The sequence below is a fragment of the Callospermophilus lateralis genome, chromosome 13, assembly GCF_048772815.1.
Source record: "Callospermophilus lateralis isolate mCalLat2 chromosome 13, mCalLat2.hap1, whole genome shotgun sequence".
Taxonomy (NCBI): Eukaryota; Metazoa; Chordata; class Mammalia; order Rodentia; family Sciuridae; genus Callospermophilus; species Callospermophilus lateralis.
In genome coordinates, this window is record NC_135317.1 from 66566718 (window position 1) to 66582208 (window position 15491).

General features: G+C 40.1%; 1 protein-coding gene and 1 long non-coding RNA gene across 5 annotated transcripts in view; one reads left to right on the forward strand and one right to left on the reverse strand.

Annotated features, from left to right (window-relative positions):
• LOC143412244 (uncharacterized) overlaps nt 1–15491 on the forward strand; it is a 171339-nt gene that overhangs the window by 25986 nt on the left and 129862 nt on the right. For all 4 annotated transcript variants that reach the window (XM_076873101.1, XM_076873104.1, XM_076873102.1 and 1 more), the window contains exon 3: nt 14024–14192. In XM_076873101.1, coding sequence (XP_076729216.1) covers nt 14024–14192 — 169 coding nt within the window. The remainder of the gene's footprint in view (nt 1–14023; nt 14193–15491) is intronic.
• LOC143412245 (uncharacterized) lies at nt 12537–15374 on the reverse strand. Its single transcript, XR_013092946.1, has 3 exons — nt 15089–15374; nt 14655–14766; nt 12537–12660 (listed from the first exon to the last, which is right to left on the reverse strand). It is a non-coding gene; the product is annotated as an uncharacterized LOC143412245 (long non-coding RNA).

A 15491-nucleotide genomic window follows, 5' to 3' on the forward strand; every position in this document is an offset into this window, starting at 1 on the left:
GTTGTCCACTGTTCTCAGAAATTTAGTATTTTCTTTTTGTCTTTGGAAAAAAAATCATTTTCTTTTTTTTAATTCATGGAAAATTAAATCTATTATTTTGATTACCAATTTGGGAATATTTCATTGACCTTTAACTTCCACACAGACAACTGAATTCACCAGTCTGATTCAGTCACTCTGGTTTGGCTCTTAACATGATAATTATACAGTGTAAAGGTTTATTTTGTTTCTCTAAAAAGTGGCATAGGGTGCAAATGAGGATGTTTCTTGGTATCTATGTCATGACCTCTAGTATTGCCCCCTAGGAGACCTCAAGGTCACATAGTCAACAATTTCATGTGCTTGGAAACCACCAGCTGGCAAAAACTAAAACTTGAGGCTAGAGGTGGCTACTAGGATAGGGCAGGTGTTAGGCTGATTGTCCACATGTAGGTAGGAGGGGAAAAATCTAAGCAGAAGAATAGTGTGCAAATCCGTTACCATGGAGACAGGCTAGGGTTCCTGCAGGAGTCAGCATCAGGAAGTCCAGCAAGTGGTAGGTGGTGCCTTCCCAGCTATCCAGGAAGTCCAGGTGAGACCAGTTGTCAGTGACCCAGAAAGATACAGACTGCAGGCTTTAGAGAGGACCCACACACAGGGTCAGCATTCACGAGCCAGGTTGGAGCCCTCAGAGCATTCTGACTAAGGCTGGGGAGATAAATAGCTCAATTTGAATGCTGGCCCCACTACTAACTAACCACTGGCTCTTGCCAAAATATTTAATCTCTCTAAACTTCAACTTCTACAAAGTCTGTAAAATGAGATAATGCCCACCTTGGAGGATTATTGTGATGTTAAAGTGCTCATCACATGACTGAACTACACTAAGAGTATAACATTTAATAACTGATTTTTAAGAATTGGCTACTAGGGTTATTTTTAGAGCAAAGTTGGAATGTGATTATAGAAAAGAGGAGTTTAGTTACTAGAGTTAGGATATCCTGTCAGCACAAGATGAGAAGGATAACCATGATTTAATATTCACCTTCTTGATCTGGAGGCATATTGGAGTGGAACTGAATTTGCATGTGGGTCTGATGAGGTCATCTTTGGGAATGAGTAGGTCACAGGGAATAGGAACTAGACAGAATGTTATACTTTAATTATCTAACTGTGTTCACATGAACATGCTTAAACCATGATCATCCAAAAACTGTTTCCGAGAAGTTATCTCATCATGGAAGCCTTTCCCAAGGTTTGTTATCTACTGTAGAAGCTTCATCCATAGGAAGAGTTTTATGAATCTGAAATCATACCATTTATCACATTTTTATTGTAAAATTAAAAATATTGGATAGGAAATATATTATAACTGAGAAAACAGTGGCTTCTCTTCACAAGAGACTGTCACTATTTTCTTCCAGCTTTCCTTAAATTTTGAGTAATGGAGCCACATCTAGAAGCCAAGTTTTCTGAGTGTAGGCTCTAAGATTTTTTTCCCTCTTTCTCTATTTTGACTGCAAGTCCATGGTGTATTTCTATTTGCTCCTCTCCGATTTCATTTGTTTTAAACAATAGCCTGTTGGACTTTTTCCAAATGACTAAACACTTACTGGGTACCAGAACTCTATGGGATACTCCCAGCCATGTGTGGTCTATTCCAGCACTGTTTAAATGGGCTACAGGAGACACACAATGTAGTTCCATCTTTGACCTTGGCCGTACTTTATTTTGTTTGAGCCAAAGTTAAGTATATGAAAGAGCAAATGTAAGAATTTTTTGTGAGCTTCAGAAGGAATAGGTGCTGTGGAAAGAACAGCGCTCTAGGGGATGGGCTCAGTGGTAGAATGCTCGCCTAGCATGTGGGAGGCACTGGGTTTGAACCCCAGCACCAAATAAATAAATACAATAACTTTATTTTGTTTGTTTGTTTATCTACAACTGAAAAAAACAAAAAAAAACAAAAACCAAAACCAAAACAAAACAAAATCGGGGCTCTAGAGGATAGTTTGAGTGTAGAGTCCTGTTCTGGAAACAGTTTTTCCAGAAAGTATTAGCAGCCAGGATCAGAGCAAACAGTGGTTCTTGTAAACATGATATCAGATTTTTCCTCTGATCAGGACCCTCCAATGGCTTCGCTCTCTGCTTTCGTCTCCCAGTATTTCCAGCACCCCACCCTGTCCCACTTCTGATTCTGCCTGGGAGAATCAGATTTCTATACCAAGTCTGACCACAGAAGGAAGATGCATGGAGACTGTTTGCTATTTCTTGAGCAGAGCAAACATGCTGGCTTCTTGGGGCCTTTGACATGGAATGGCTTGGAATATTTTTACATGGAGTTTCTTAAAGGTCTCCTACTTACAACAGTCTCTGTGTTTGTTCATGTTTCCCCTCCACCTCCAATCAGTCTTTCTCTTTTTCCTTCTTCTTATCTCTCCACCCTCAGCTGCCTGGTTGACTGACTCTCTAGGTCTCTGATCTTGTCCTCAGTGGTCTTTGACCTCCATCATCTCACCCCACGATGCCTTAGAAGCCCTTTCCTGGGTACCTCTATAGGACTCACATGACACTAGAATTATCTATTATTCTACCTGTTTCCCCAAACGGTAAGGGCTTCTTATAGGCCAAGGCTATGTCAGATTTACCTTGAATGTGTGAGTGATGGATTAGCTGGTCTTCAGTACCTATTTGTTAAATAAGAAAAGACAAGGACTGAATTTAGGGAAGTTATTCTGAAATGTGAGGGTGAAGTAGTTGGGAAGATTTTAACTTGGAGGGTATAGAGAAGACCTGGGAGAGAGTTTCATTAGGTCAGACAGTTGGCAATGGAGACACGGAACTGGAGAAATGGTAGTTCATACTCTGTGGGTGGAATTTTCTTGTCTGTAAAAGTTGTGGGTTTTTTTTTGTTTTTGTTTTTATACGAGGAATTGAACTCAGGGGAGCTTTACCACTGAGCTGCATCCTCAGCCCTTTTTATGTTTTTTTTGAAACAAGGTCTTGGTAAGTTGCTTGAGGCCTTGCCAAATTGCTGAGGCTGGACTCAAACTTGGAATCCTCCTGCCTCAGCCTCCCCAGTCACTGGGATTACAGGCATACACCATAGCACCCAGACAAAATGGGGTTTGAACAGCATTTATATGAGAGGATTTCTATGAGAATATGTCAGATTGAGAACTCAACACATTTTAATTATTATTATTTGAAAAATCTTAGCAGCAATGCTCTATAATAGTGAAGACCAATGCTCTGGGGCACATTGAGGATTGACTTCAGAGTGATTTGCTGAACTCCCACACATTTCTTAATCTCTTTTCACCTAAGTTTTTAAATCTTTATAATGGAAGTAACAAATAGCACCTCATAAGATTATTGTAAGATTATATTAATGCATCTACTGTGTTTTGACCTGGCATGTAGTAATGGTTTAATAAATGTTGGTTCAACATACACACAGACATACATGAGTGGAAAGAAAAATTGTCAAAGTAGAATCAACATGACTTTATAATTAATGTGCACAAGAGCATGTGGGTTTGAGGTAGAGTAAGATAGGAGAAGGAATCTGAGATAAATTTTGTTTCAGGACTGAATAATCCTACAGATGATACCTTGAACCACGATTAGGAGCTGAGAAGCTAAAAGAATTTGGGAAGTTGGGCCAATAATTAATTCAATTCAATAATTAATTCAAAAATAATTAATCCAGTCAGTTTGAAATGCTAATGTTTACATTACTTTGATCTCATAAACCAAAAATGAAGTCTCAAAATTCTTAAAGCAATTTTGGGCATCTGTGTATTAATGTTAAGAAAGGAGGGTAATTTCAGATCTAGAATTTATGATTTAAGGATCATTAGCACATAAGTATAAAAAATGATAATAGCTAATATTTGTTGAAAATGTTGAGCCTGTACTAAACATTGTATATACATTATCTCAATTCTCTCTGCATCCCTAGGAGGTAAATACTATTAGTAGATACATATCACAGGTAGGAAAACAAAGACACAAAGCAGATGAGCAACTTTCCAAGGTCACCTGATTGAGTAATGAGTAAGGGTTTGACTTCAGACAGTTTTATTCTAGAACCTCCCCTCTCTATTCTGGGACAATCTCCAAATGAAAGGTTGAAGATGTGATTGGTCAAGACAGCATGGCAAGAGAGGATGTTCCAATGGGGTATGATTTTGAACTTAACCATCCACAGTCATTCCCTTGACATTCTCCAGTGAAAGAAAAGGTTCCCCTTTATAAAACCAAAGGCAAGAGTTCCGTAGGTGATATGTGATGAATGCGTGGGTATTAGAAGTTCAGACTTTGAGGTCTTTAACTATCCTAACTGGTTCAGGTTCAGGATAGTGTTGAGACACCAAACCCTGCCTTAACAGCCAGGCACTCTATCCCATAGTTCACAACAAAAATTGGATGTATCAGGGATCATTCAAAACAGACTCCCACTTCCCAGCCCTGACTTTACTACAAAGTGTATTGGGGTCAGCCCGGCATGCTGTGTTTCTAATATGTACCTGGGAGAATCTGCTGGGCAGCCTGTTTGAAACCTACAACACTGACCAACCCAGTTTGCTGGGAATTGAAATGTGGTATTTTCGTTATATAAAGTACAGCCATAAAGAAATGATATTGCTTTTCTGTATGAGTCCTAAACCAGCTATGAAGGTGATTTTAAAAGAGAAATTCCCCAAATGTTTAGAGCAATCACAGGATCACTGAGGTAATTACGTAGCCTCCCCAAGTGACTATTTCGAAGGGAAATGCTAGTTTGGATGTGTAGTTTCTGGTGTATTTAATAAATACCACTTTCATTACTAAAAGAGCTTCCTTCATAAATGTGATTTTTTCTGGATAGAAAGGGAAACCTAGAGGAGCGGACCATTCATCTAGTGTTATTACTATGTATTCTCCATTTCATTGTTACCTCTCTCTGTTTGGAGTGGAATCGATCAATTGGGTCATTTTCTGAGCTCGATGGACCATCATCATCCCTGTTTATATTTGAATTGTTCACAGCACTTTGGCCTTTACAGAAAAGAGCTCTGAACTGAAGCAAAGACTTCCATTAGAATTCTAAGGAACAGCCTTCCATGATACGATTCGACCTATGGAGATCTGAATCCACTCAATGATTAACTTTTTTTTTTTTTTATGTCAGGGATCTGCTAAATTTTTATATTTCAGTTTGGTCTGGTTTTGGTGTATAAACAGTAGTTCCCTGGGCTGATCTAGTAGGTCTCTGTACGATTCATGACTTACCACATTTCTGTGAGGTTTCACATCTGCTGTCGGAAACAGCCATTCTATATGCTTTATCTCATAATAATTACACAGAAAATTAAAAGGATCAATTCTAATTTAACGATCTTTTTGCTTAACCAGTGTTTTGCTCCACTTACAGATTGAATCACTTTCTCACTTGATTTTTCTGTAAGATAGGGATCCTCTCCACTTAATTAGATCATTATGAGGTTTAACTAGAATTGGAAAACAAAGGTGCTTTTAAAGGGGATCTAACTATGGACATATTACCTTCATTTGAATTTCTCCCATGGTGCATTTCTCTTTGGCCAATCATTCATTTACCACCCACTTACTGAACACCTACTCTGTGACAATTGCTCTTCTAGGTACAGGAGATAACACTGTGTGGAAAAAAAAAGTCAGTGTTTTAGTTGGCTTTTTCATTACTGTGAGCAAAAGACCTGACAGAAACAACATACAGAAAAAGTTGTTTAGCTCATGGTTTCACAGGTTCAGATGATGGTTGGCCAACTCCCTAGCTATGGAGCTAGGTGAGGCAGAACATCATGGTAGAAGGGTGTGGCAGAGGAAAACTGCTCAGGACATGGCAATCAGGAAGCAGAGAGAACGCTTTTCTCGCCAGGGACATAATATAAACCCCCAAAGGCACATCTTCTCCAGTGACCCTCTTCCTGTAGCCATACCCTACCTGCCTATAGTTTCACCCAGTTAATCCACACAGGTGGATTAATCCACTGATTAGGTCACAACTCTCATAATGTAATCATTACACTCTGAGCATTTCTGCATAGTCTCACAAGCTTTTGGGGGGCACTTCATGAATAAACCATAACAGCCAGAAAACGTTCTGCTCCCACGAAGCTTGTAGACATAAGGGATGAGGCAGACTGTAAATGGAATGAATAAGTAAATATCAAGTGTATTTGAAGGTGTTGAGGGAAATGGGGGAAAAATAAAGTAGGGAAGTAGGAAGGGAACACTGGACTAGGGACAGATGATGTTTCAGTTTTAAATAGGGTATGGAGGGGGTAGGTCCTACTAAAAGAGTGACACTGAACATGGTTTGAAAGGAACCGAGGAAAGCCATTGTAACAGTTCTCCAGTGGTGTTCCTTAAGATGTTGGTCCTGAGAAATGTGAGCTAGAAAGGGGTTTCCCCATTCAATCAGTTTGGAAATTTTAGGTTTTAGACATTTCCAGTACTTGTTAGCATATGAAATGATTTGAAAAGGCCTGGTAAAATTAAACCTGTTTAATTCAGAAACATTTAACCATATTTCCTTCTTTTGCTTTCCTCCCTTCCTTCCAGGTATGCTGGAGAAACTAGACCCTAGCTCCACATCCACTCTCAGCTGTGGATGTGATCTTGCTGGGTGGTAGTTAGTAGGGTCTCCCAGGCAGGGTGGTTCAGGTAAACAGCATGGATTCCGGAGTCCTGGGCCTCAGTAAAACCCTTGGATCTGCCACTTTGTCCCAGAGAAAGTTGAACCTCCCTTTTAGTTTTTGATTGTTTTGATCTAAAAATAATAATAATGCCAACTATGCAATGTTGTTGTGAAGATTAAATAACAATAGCACTTTATAAATGAAAAAGTACTACAGATATGGGTGTATCCTGTACTTTTTTTCATTTGCTGTTTCAGTACTTGGGATGAGTGGATCCATTGTTCTTCAGTCTACGGTCCATTTACAAAGAGCTTTACCAGAGGATCATTGAAAAGGAGAAGGGCTTGAGTTACGGGTTTCTGCAAGGGCTAAGAACTGTGCTACTCTGGACTAGTCTCAACTTGGACCCTGTTAACATCAGGCACCAATTGCTAAATGAGCCACCCACAGGTCATTTTATCACATTAGCTCAAACTTTGCTGTACACTGGAATCAAGTGGAAATTTTTCAAAAGTACTATAGCTTGGTTCCTACCCTCAGGCATTTCTAAAATAATTGCTATGGGGTATGACTCAAGCATCGGAATTTTAAAATCATCCTAAGTGATTTTATATGTATCAGTAGTTTGGGAACTACTGATATAAGTTACTCCTTGTGTTCTTTTTAGAAGTCTGGCTATGTTAACTTTGTTACTGTTACAAAACACCTGGGATAATCAACTCAAAAAGAGGACAGCTTTATTTTGACTCACAGTTTGGGAGGTGTCAGTCCATGGTTGGTTGGCCTGTCATTTGGGGGCCTGGGGCAGGCAGCACACCATAGAGGGAGTGTTAGATGCACTAGACTGCTCACTTCATGGCAGCCAGTAAGCAAAAGAGAGAGAGCAAGGGAAGGGGACAGGGTTCTAATACCTTCTTCAATGGCATGTCCCCAGTGACCTAAGTTCCTTTTGCTGGGCCTTATCTCTTAAAGGTTCTACCATTTTTCCAGCATAACAGATGAGGGACCAAGCCTTCAACATATGATCCTTTTGGGAATATTTTAAGGTCCAAACTGTAGCCATGGCCAAGAGAAAAGCTCACAAGTTTATTATGGTTACAAACTGATGAACTTGGGAGAATTTTCTTTTTTTTTAAAATCAGCTGTTTACTTTGACAAAGCATGGTACCATCGTATGCATTTTCTCGTTTAAACCTCCCCCAAACCCTGATACTTAAAGATTACACATTTCTTTTTGAAGGTAAAATACATAATCCTAGAAGGCTAAAGAAAATTCTTTAGGAACTTGAAAACAGGACATTCGGAGTGCCTTCTGTGTCTTTTCCACCAGATATTGACAGTCATTGAATCCTCCTATGGGTTTATGGTATTTTTTCCCATTTTCTTTCCTCAGCTTTCTGGCAAAATCTGAAATGAAGCATGTTTATATCAGTGTCGAATAAAACCAGTGTAAACATTTTTTGGAAGAAGTGATAATAGAATTTTCATTTCAAGCTTAAGTCTGATAAAAGAAGGCCTTTATTCCCTTATAAGAAATTATAAGGGAACTTATAGGCCAATACAGAGTAATGTAGAAATTTTATGAGCAAAGCACTCTGGTCTGTGGCCTATCAGTAAGGCTGGCCCAGCACTTCCCATTTTTCAGCTTGCCTAAAGCATTTTCTCAAAATGGGAACATGTGCAGGCAAGTGTTCTCTGATAATTGTTTATTCATTTAGCACTTACAGTGCATCTACTGTATGCTGGGCTCTACAAGTCAAAAGATAACTAAAACATCTGTTACAGTAAAGGCAGCCAAGACCTCTGAGCAGTGGACAGAGTAAGGAAAATTCAAGTGTGAGTACAGCCTCGTTGGTCTAAGTGTACTATAGGAATGTTGATGGCAGTGGAGACAAAGAGGGGTCCGCCACACGGGGCTTTCACTGGGGATGCAGTGAGGTGTCACTGTGGAGGAGTTCAGAGAAGAGATAACTTTTGAAGCTGTGGTTACACCCCCTTATGCCAGCCCTTTGGGAATTTCCAAACCAGTGCTGTAGAAATCATGACCCAGTGACAGTAGGGCAGGGACTACAGAAGAAATCCAGATGTGGAGAAGTTGGGTGAATGGCCACCGTTGCAATTGCAGCAAGAGCAGGAATGAGACTCACCCTCGAGGGTTCTGACTCTAAGTTTAGTGTTCTTTCCATGACACTGAGTTTCCTCTGCTGCTTCAGCAACTGGCAGGTCCACGGAGATGAAAACATAGTCTGTAGCTTGTGGCATCAGGTGACATCTTGATTATTTTTTTCCAGTTGAACCTGGTTGCCAAGGAAAACTCTTTCTCCCTTCTGTACCCAGGCAGGGAAAGTGGTATCTCAAAAGGAAAACTGTGTCTTGAAAGAACTCCAGAAAAACCTCATGGGGAAGTAGAATTCTGAGATGGATTGTTCTTTTCCAAAATGTATGCTTCAGTACAGCTGTCTACCAATACTTAAAATCACTAATACTATTTTGCCTTGGATGTTATATAATTTCACATTTTGCAAATTAGGTCTCATTCAAATAACTGTAACTTTACTCAAGACTCTAAGTCTTTTATGATCATAATTTTTTTTTTTTTTTGCCACGTGTCTTACCAGCCTAACCCTTCCCAATTCACTGCTTGCTGATTCCAAATAAATTTCTCCAGCCACAAATCTGTTCTTAATCTTTCCCAGGGTTGGTGGAATTGGGCTGTTCCAAAGGACTTTAAAGCCAACGTATATCAAACCAAATTCATTATTTTCTTAATCTTTTTTTTTTTTATCTCTTTAATAATATTTAACTCAGTTGACTAAACCAGACATGAAAGTCTGTGAATTCCAGTCCCCTGCCAAATATCCCTCCAGTTCTTCCTCCTCATTCTTTGCCACCTCAGCTGCAGTGGACTCCTAACTACTCCTTGAAACAATGATTATTTTCCTACATGAATCTACCTTGCTTAGCACACAGAGAATTGTCCAACCAGCTTGGACGAAAACAGAAACCTCATTTCAATTCAGTATTCAAATAATTTGAATAGGCTGCTATATTTTCGTGTTGTCAGTTAAGTGAATTTCTTTGATATGAGGCTTTCATCGTGTCTCAAGGCCATCATTATGAATACTGATAATTATTATATACTATCCATGTTGTAACCAGTGAGACATTTGGCTTCAATGAATGTGTATCTTTTTTTTTTAAGTTCATTTAAAATAAGTTGTTTTTGTATCAGTTGTTTTTAACCTCCCTGGAGTCATAAAGGAATGTGAAGAAAGTTGTGGATTTCTCTTGAGAACAATATACACATGCTCACTTGGCCTATAATTTCAAGATCTTTGTAACTCATCCATGGATATCCAGGTTTCAGCTATCATGAAACCTGGTTGAGGATCCCTGCCTGATATGAAATTATTTTCATATTTCCATGTCAGAGATTTGTTATACATTCCTATTTTAAGTAAATGTTCTAATGAATTTGTTTTTTGCTGAGATGTGATTAGCTGTCTGTTTTCCCAGAGTCTGTATCACATCATCTAAAAATGTATTATGGATAGGGCAATCCCAAGCTCTAGGATTTTGTGAGGTCCTTTAACTAGTAAAGGGTGGTAGGAATCAACTTGGATTCTCAACAAGACCTGAATTCTTGTCTACACATGTTCTACTAACTTTGCAAAACCTTTTAGAAACATTAATTCAGGTGTACAAAAAAGCACATTTGACATAATATTTTATTTGAATTAATAGCATCCTTTTCATTTCTACTATATTATTTTCCTCAACAAAAACCTGGATAGAAAGTGAATGATATCAAACTATTCAATACCTAAGAATAAATAAAGGAGGGCTGGGATAATCTAAGTGTATGAGGCCCTGAGTTCAATCCCCAGCACCACAAATAAAATTAAATAAAATGAGAAGAATAAATAAGGAAAGGAACACAAAGAGAAGCTTACTGAAATCAGTTCCAATAAGGAAATATGCAAAAAGGGCCCTTCAGGTTCTAGCTCCTAAGTCTCTTCATTGATAGATCTCTGCTCTTCAACTAGTGTCAGGATTCAATTCAAACTACCTGTGAATTGAAGACATCAGGCAATACAGACTGAATTCACCTATATCAAATTGAGTCCATACAATAATTTGGTCATGTAGGCAAGTATGAATGATGACTAACAACATTTTGGCAGAAATGATAGGTTATTGGTACACATAGTTATTAATAATTTTGTCTAACGGGGACACTTTGGGAAAATATAAATTTGATTATGCTTTTGTATTTGAACTTAGTTTTTCAGAGCTACCCTTTACTATACTGTGGATTAGAATATGAACTTGGCTAATTTTACCTGAGTTCTCTAGAATCTTTCTAGTATACTCCAAAAAACTAATCCCACCATGGGCCAAATATTCTTGCTTGCTCTTTCTCTCTGTCATATTCTAATTGAGCCATTGCAAGGAACTTGGAGATCTGTTCCATCCTGTGTAGGCAGAGAACTGAGGCACAGCATGGTTAAATAATTTGCAGAGGTCACACACTGCTGACCAGTAGCCCATCTAAGGTGAGCTAACTCACACATCTTCTGGCCACCAGTTCCCACTTGTTTCCTTATCTTTCAAATAAGAAAGCATTAGTTAACTCAGAAAATGAAAAAAAACTTATCAGTCAAAGGCTCATAACAGCCAAAAAACCCATAATGATTAATTTTATGATAGTTTTCCCAATACTACAATTATATACTTGCTCACTCTCTTCACCCCCACATCAGGTTCTTCTTCATCATAATGTGCTTCTCCAGTTAAATAGTTTTGTCATCGATCTGACTTGATTGTTTTCTAGGGACATCAGAAACAGGTTTATAATTTCTTCAGTTAAAAGGATAAAGCCTTTGTTACATTAGACTTTCAAATTTTATCAAATTGAAAAGTGGCATCCTAGCTCTACAAAGCACAGTTGTGTATCAATTAATGTATCAGAAGCTATTTAATGAGAGATAGTGTTGTACTTGGCACTGTGGTAGGCAGACCGGGAAAGACAGAGAGAGAGAGAGAGAGAGAGAGAGAGAGAGAGAGAGAGAGAGAGGGAGAGAGAAGCATATTTCTGTCAGAAAGGAATTGAGAGGTGAAGAAGGGATTGAAAAAGAAACCTCAGAAACAATTAGAGACCCGTCATGTTCTACGTAATAGTGAACATTGTGGAACAATGAGAGAGAAAGATCGATAAACCCAAGAATAATAAATAACAGCTTTGTGGGCAAAATAGGATTTGAACTTGGCCTTGACCAGTGGATAGAATTTGACTGGCAAATAGAATTTAAAGAGGCAGAAGGAGGGCATTGAATGATTGGGCAATGCCATTCTAGTAGGAATTAACAGGGTATGTGAGATGGACAATGGGTGGCCAGGCTGACTGAACCAAGGGTCCACGATGCCAGTAGTTGGAAATAAGGTTGAATAGGAAGGTAGGCAGGTAAGCCGAAGACTGATTGAACTCAGAGCTCTTGAATTTGAATCCCATCTGTGCACCTTGGAGCATATAACTTCTCCATGCTTCAGTACCCTAGGTAACAGGAGATAATAACAGTCTTCCTGTTTTATTGTTAAGGATATTTAATTTGATTCGCAAGTTCTGAACACCAGTAAGGTTTACTACATTGCTTCCCATGTGTTCTATATACCTTAGTAAGCATTTTCATGCCCTCTGGTTTGGTTGGGAAGTGAAATTGAACAAGCTACAACAATATTAAATGATTATATTTTAGGTGAAGCCAGACCAAAAAAAAAAAAAACTTAAAAGTAGTCTGAGAGTCTGAACTCTAATAAACAACACAGAGCTGTTCTTAAGCAGAGTTGAATTTAGGGAATCTCAGTTTAGAAAGTGTCTATTCAGACCTTTGGAGCACTTGAATACTGTGCTCTGCTCTCTTCTAGTTGCTCAGACATCTCACCCTGGGGAAGGAAACCACTTGGCTGCCTGCACTGGTATGTGGATTGGTGACAAACAGCAGGGACGGCATTTGGTCTGAAAAGAAAAAATGAAATTGGATTTCAGGGGATTAAAGTTAGTCACATTTTTGTGGTTCTTTTCCTTTGCAGTGGGTCTTTAAGGGTCCAGTTCTGAGGTTAATAAAAAAGAACAAGATTGAATATTAACGAGTACCTCTTGGATAGTTACTGGATAACTAACTGGATAGTTACTTGGATAGTTACTATAGATGGTCTCTGAATAGGCCTTAGCCCTCTTAGAAACACTGACTCTTGTAACCTCTAGGCATGGGCTTGACTGCACCAGTTCATCCTTGTGGCAATCCAAGGAGACCGATTAGCAGAGGCAGAGGAGCCATGTCCAATTGTCAAGGGTGGAGAGGCACCGCTCAAGTCTTGGGATCTGGCCATTAGTCAATAGTCCTCTGACCCTCTTAGTCTACTTCAGCTAGGCTCTTCTCCAATTCTGATTGTCTGGCCTTTGCATAATTACAGTGTCTTCCCTGTGGGATTTGCTAGTGATTCTTGGACTGTGACGCTAAAGCAAAGAGGCCCAACAAGTTACTTGCTATTTTCATTAAACTTAGCCAGTTTCTCTAATAGTTTACCTATTTAAGGTTAACTATGTTTAAACACCCAGCAGTTGCAGATTATCTTGGATGAGTTAAAAAGTTTTTCTTTCAAGCCATTCTGCTTTTCAGATTGAACATTCTCCTTGGTACTTTATATTTTGCAACCTCGGCTTCTGCTGTCATCTTTTAGGAATTTGGAATCAGAGTGGAACTGTGACTTTACCCATAAGTGATGGTGATCAAGGTCAAGCAGGAGTTTGAGGGGGAAAGTCCTTAGCCCATTCTGCTACTCTAAAAGGGTAATTAGTGATAAAGAAGGGTAAAGTGTTGGCCAAACCTGGTGCTTGATATTTTTTTAATCAGGAACATACCCATGGTGAGTAAAATACACAATATTATGATTAAGAGAAGTTACAAAAAAATACCAGACAATGTACAAATAACATGAAGTAAACATACAAGAAGAAGTTATCTGTGTTTCACCTATCATGTGGTCACACCATCTAAAATACCTTATTTTTTGCAGAAATAAATATTAAGGAATGTTCTTGAGACCTTTTCTACTGATCTTGGAGAACATAGTTATAAAAGTGAGAAATTCAGTACATAGTCCACAGTAACATCTTTGTATTAAAAAAAAAAAAAAAGTTTTCCTGCCACTGTACAAAAGTCAAAAGCTAGTTATCCTTTTTGCCCTTCCAAACTCCCCTGTGGGTCTGATGCCAGGAGCCCCCCTTCCTAAATTTTATGGTGTGTCCACAGAGCCCCTCAAATGGAAGCTTGGACTTTACTCTGTTTCTTCTCCCCTCCCCTCCCCATTTTAAAAAGGCTTTAAAGAACATCTCTGGGAGACAAAAATAGCCCCAGTTGTGAGAGGCCTGCACACTGGGAATGCAACCGAGACATGCAAGTCAGCAAGTGTACGCCGCGAACATGAGTGTCTGGCCCTGGGTGGATGCTCCTCGCTATCTTGGTGCCGATTCTCTGCCTGGGCCCGGTGGGTAGAAGGGAGAAAGGTTTTACAGGGTGGGAGGTGGGTCGGGTTGGTTTGGGATGCGATCGCCTAAGAATGGAAACCCCAGCATTCTGGCTCAGGGGGCTCTTCCTTCCCCTCCCCCCACGTTTTTCAAATTTATTTTGCCCAGGCGAGGATTGGCGACGGTCAGAAGGGAGCAGTTGGTACTGAGTGTCACCCTGAAGGTAAAATGAAAGACAAAAGATGAACGCATGCTTGCTTTCCTTTTGCAGCGGCTGCGGCGGCAGCAGGAGCAGCAGGATTTAAAGGGGAAAAAAAAATCACACGCACATACACACATATATACACACCCAGAGGCGTCAATTATGCAAACGCAATAATGCGATCAGATCATGACTGTGCCGGGAATTTTTTTTTTTAAATATAGATATTTATTTAAAAAAAAACAGAGAGAAACGCATGCAAACAGAAACGTGCACATACCACGTAACCACCCGAGGAGAACCTGGCAGCCTCTCTCTTCTTCTGCCAAGTTATCATTGAGAAAACAGACAGGCATCATGACGTCCTGGGTCACAGGGAGTGCGGACCGACGCTACCAAGAGAAAAGGGAGGCGCCTCAGCGCTCCGGCTAGCCGCGGGCGCCCCTCTGCCCCTCGCAGCCTGGCTCGGTGAGTGCACAGCCGCTCGGGACGCGGACCCCGGGTGCCAGGCCGGCCCCGTGCCCGCAGGGGCAGAGCGGGGGGCCGTGCCCTTGCCACCGGCGGGCCGGCCAGCACCCCCTCTCCTGCTGAGGTCGTGGGAGCCCAGTTAAAGGAGGCGTGTGTAAGATGTGCAATGTTCCTGCATGGGGGTTTTGTAGACTTTCATAGCCAAAGAAACCGGCTTCGGCTTCTTTAAAATCCCCGACGACTCACCTGATTAACCTGCTGCAGTTCTGACCCTGCCAAGGTAACTGCTCCAAATCCTTATCATCAACATCTGGAGACAGACATTTGCATCTGGGGCATTCTTTATTTGCAGTCCTGGTTGAAATCTGTATTGCTACCCCCTTCCCCCCTTCACTTGCTTAGAGTCTCTTGGAGGAAAAAAAAAAAAAAAAAGAAAAAGAAAAAGCAATCCCTCCCTCAATAACACAACCCTAAGTACTGCCCACCTCTTGTAGACTTGCCTGACCATGACTGCAAAACTGTCAGCGTGTGTGCTAGAGACACAGATAAATCCTAATTGCAATTAGATTTGTTCTTTCAACACCCCTCCCATCCCCCTTCCTGGATAGAGACTTAAGTGCTTGGTAAAGTGGCAAAGAGTGAGGGCAGA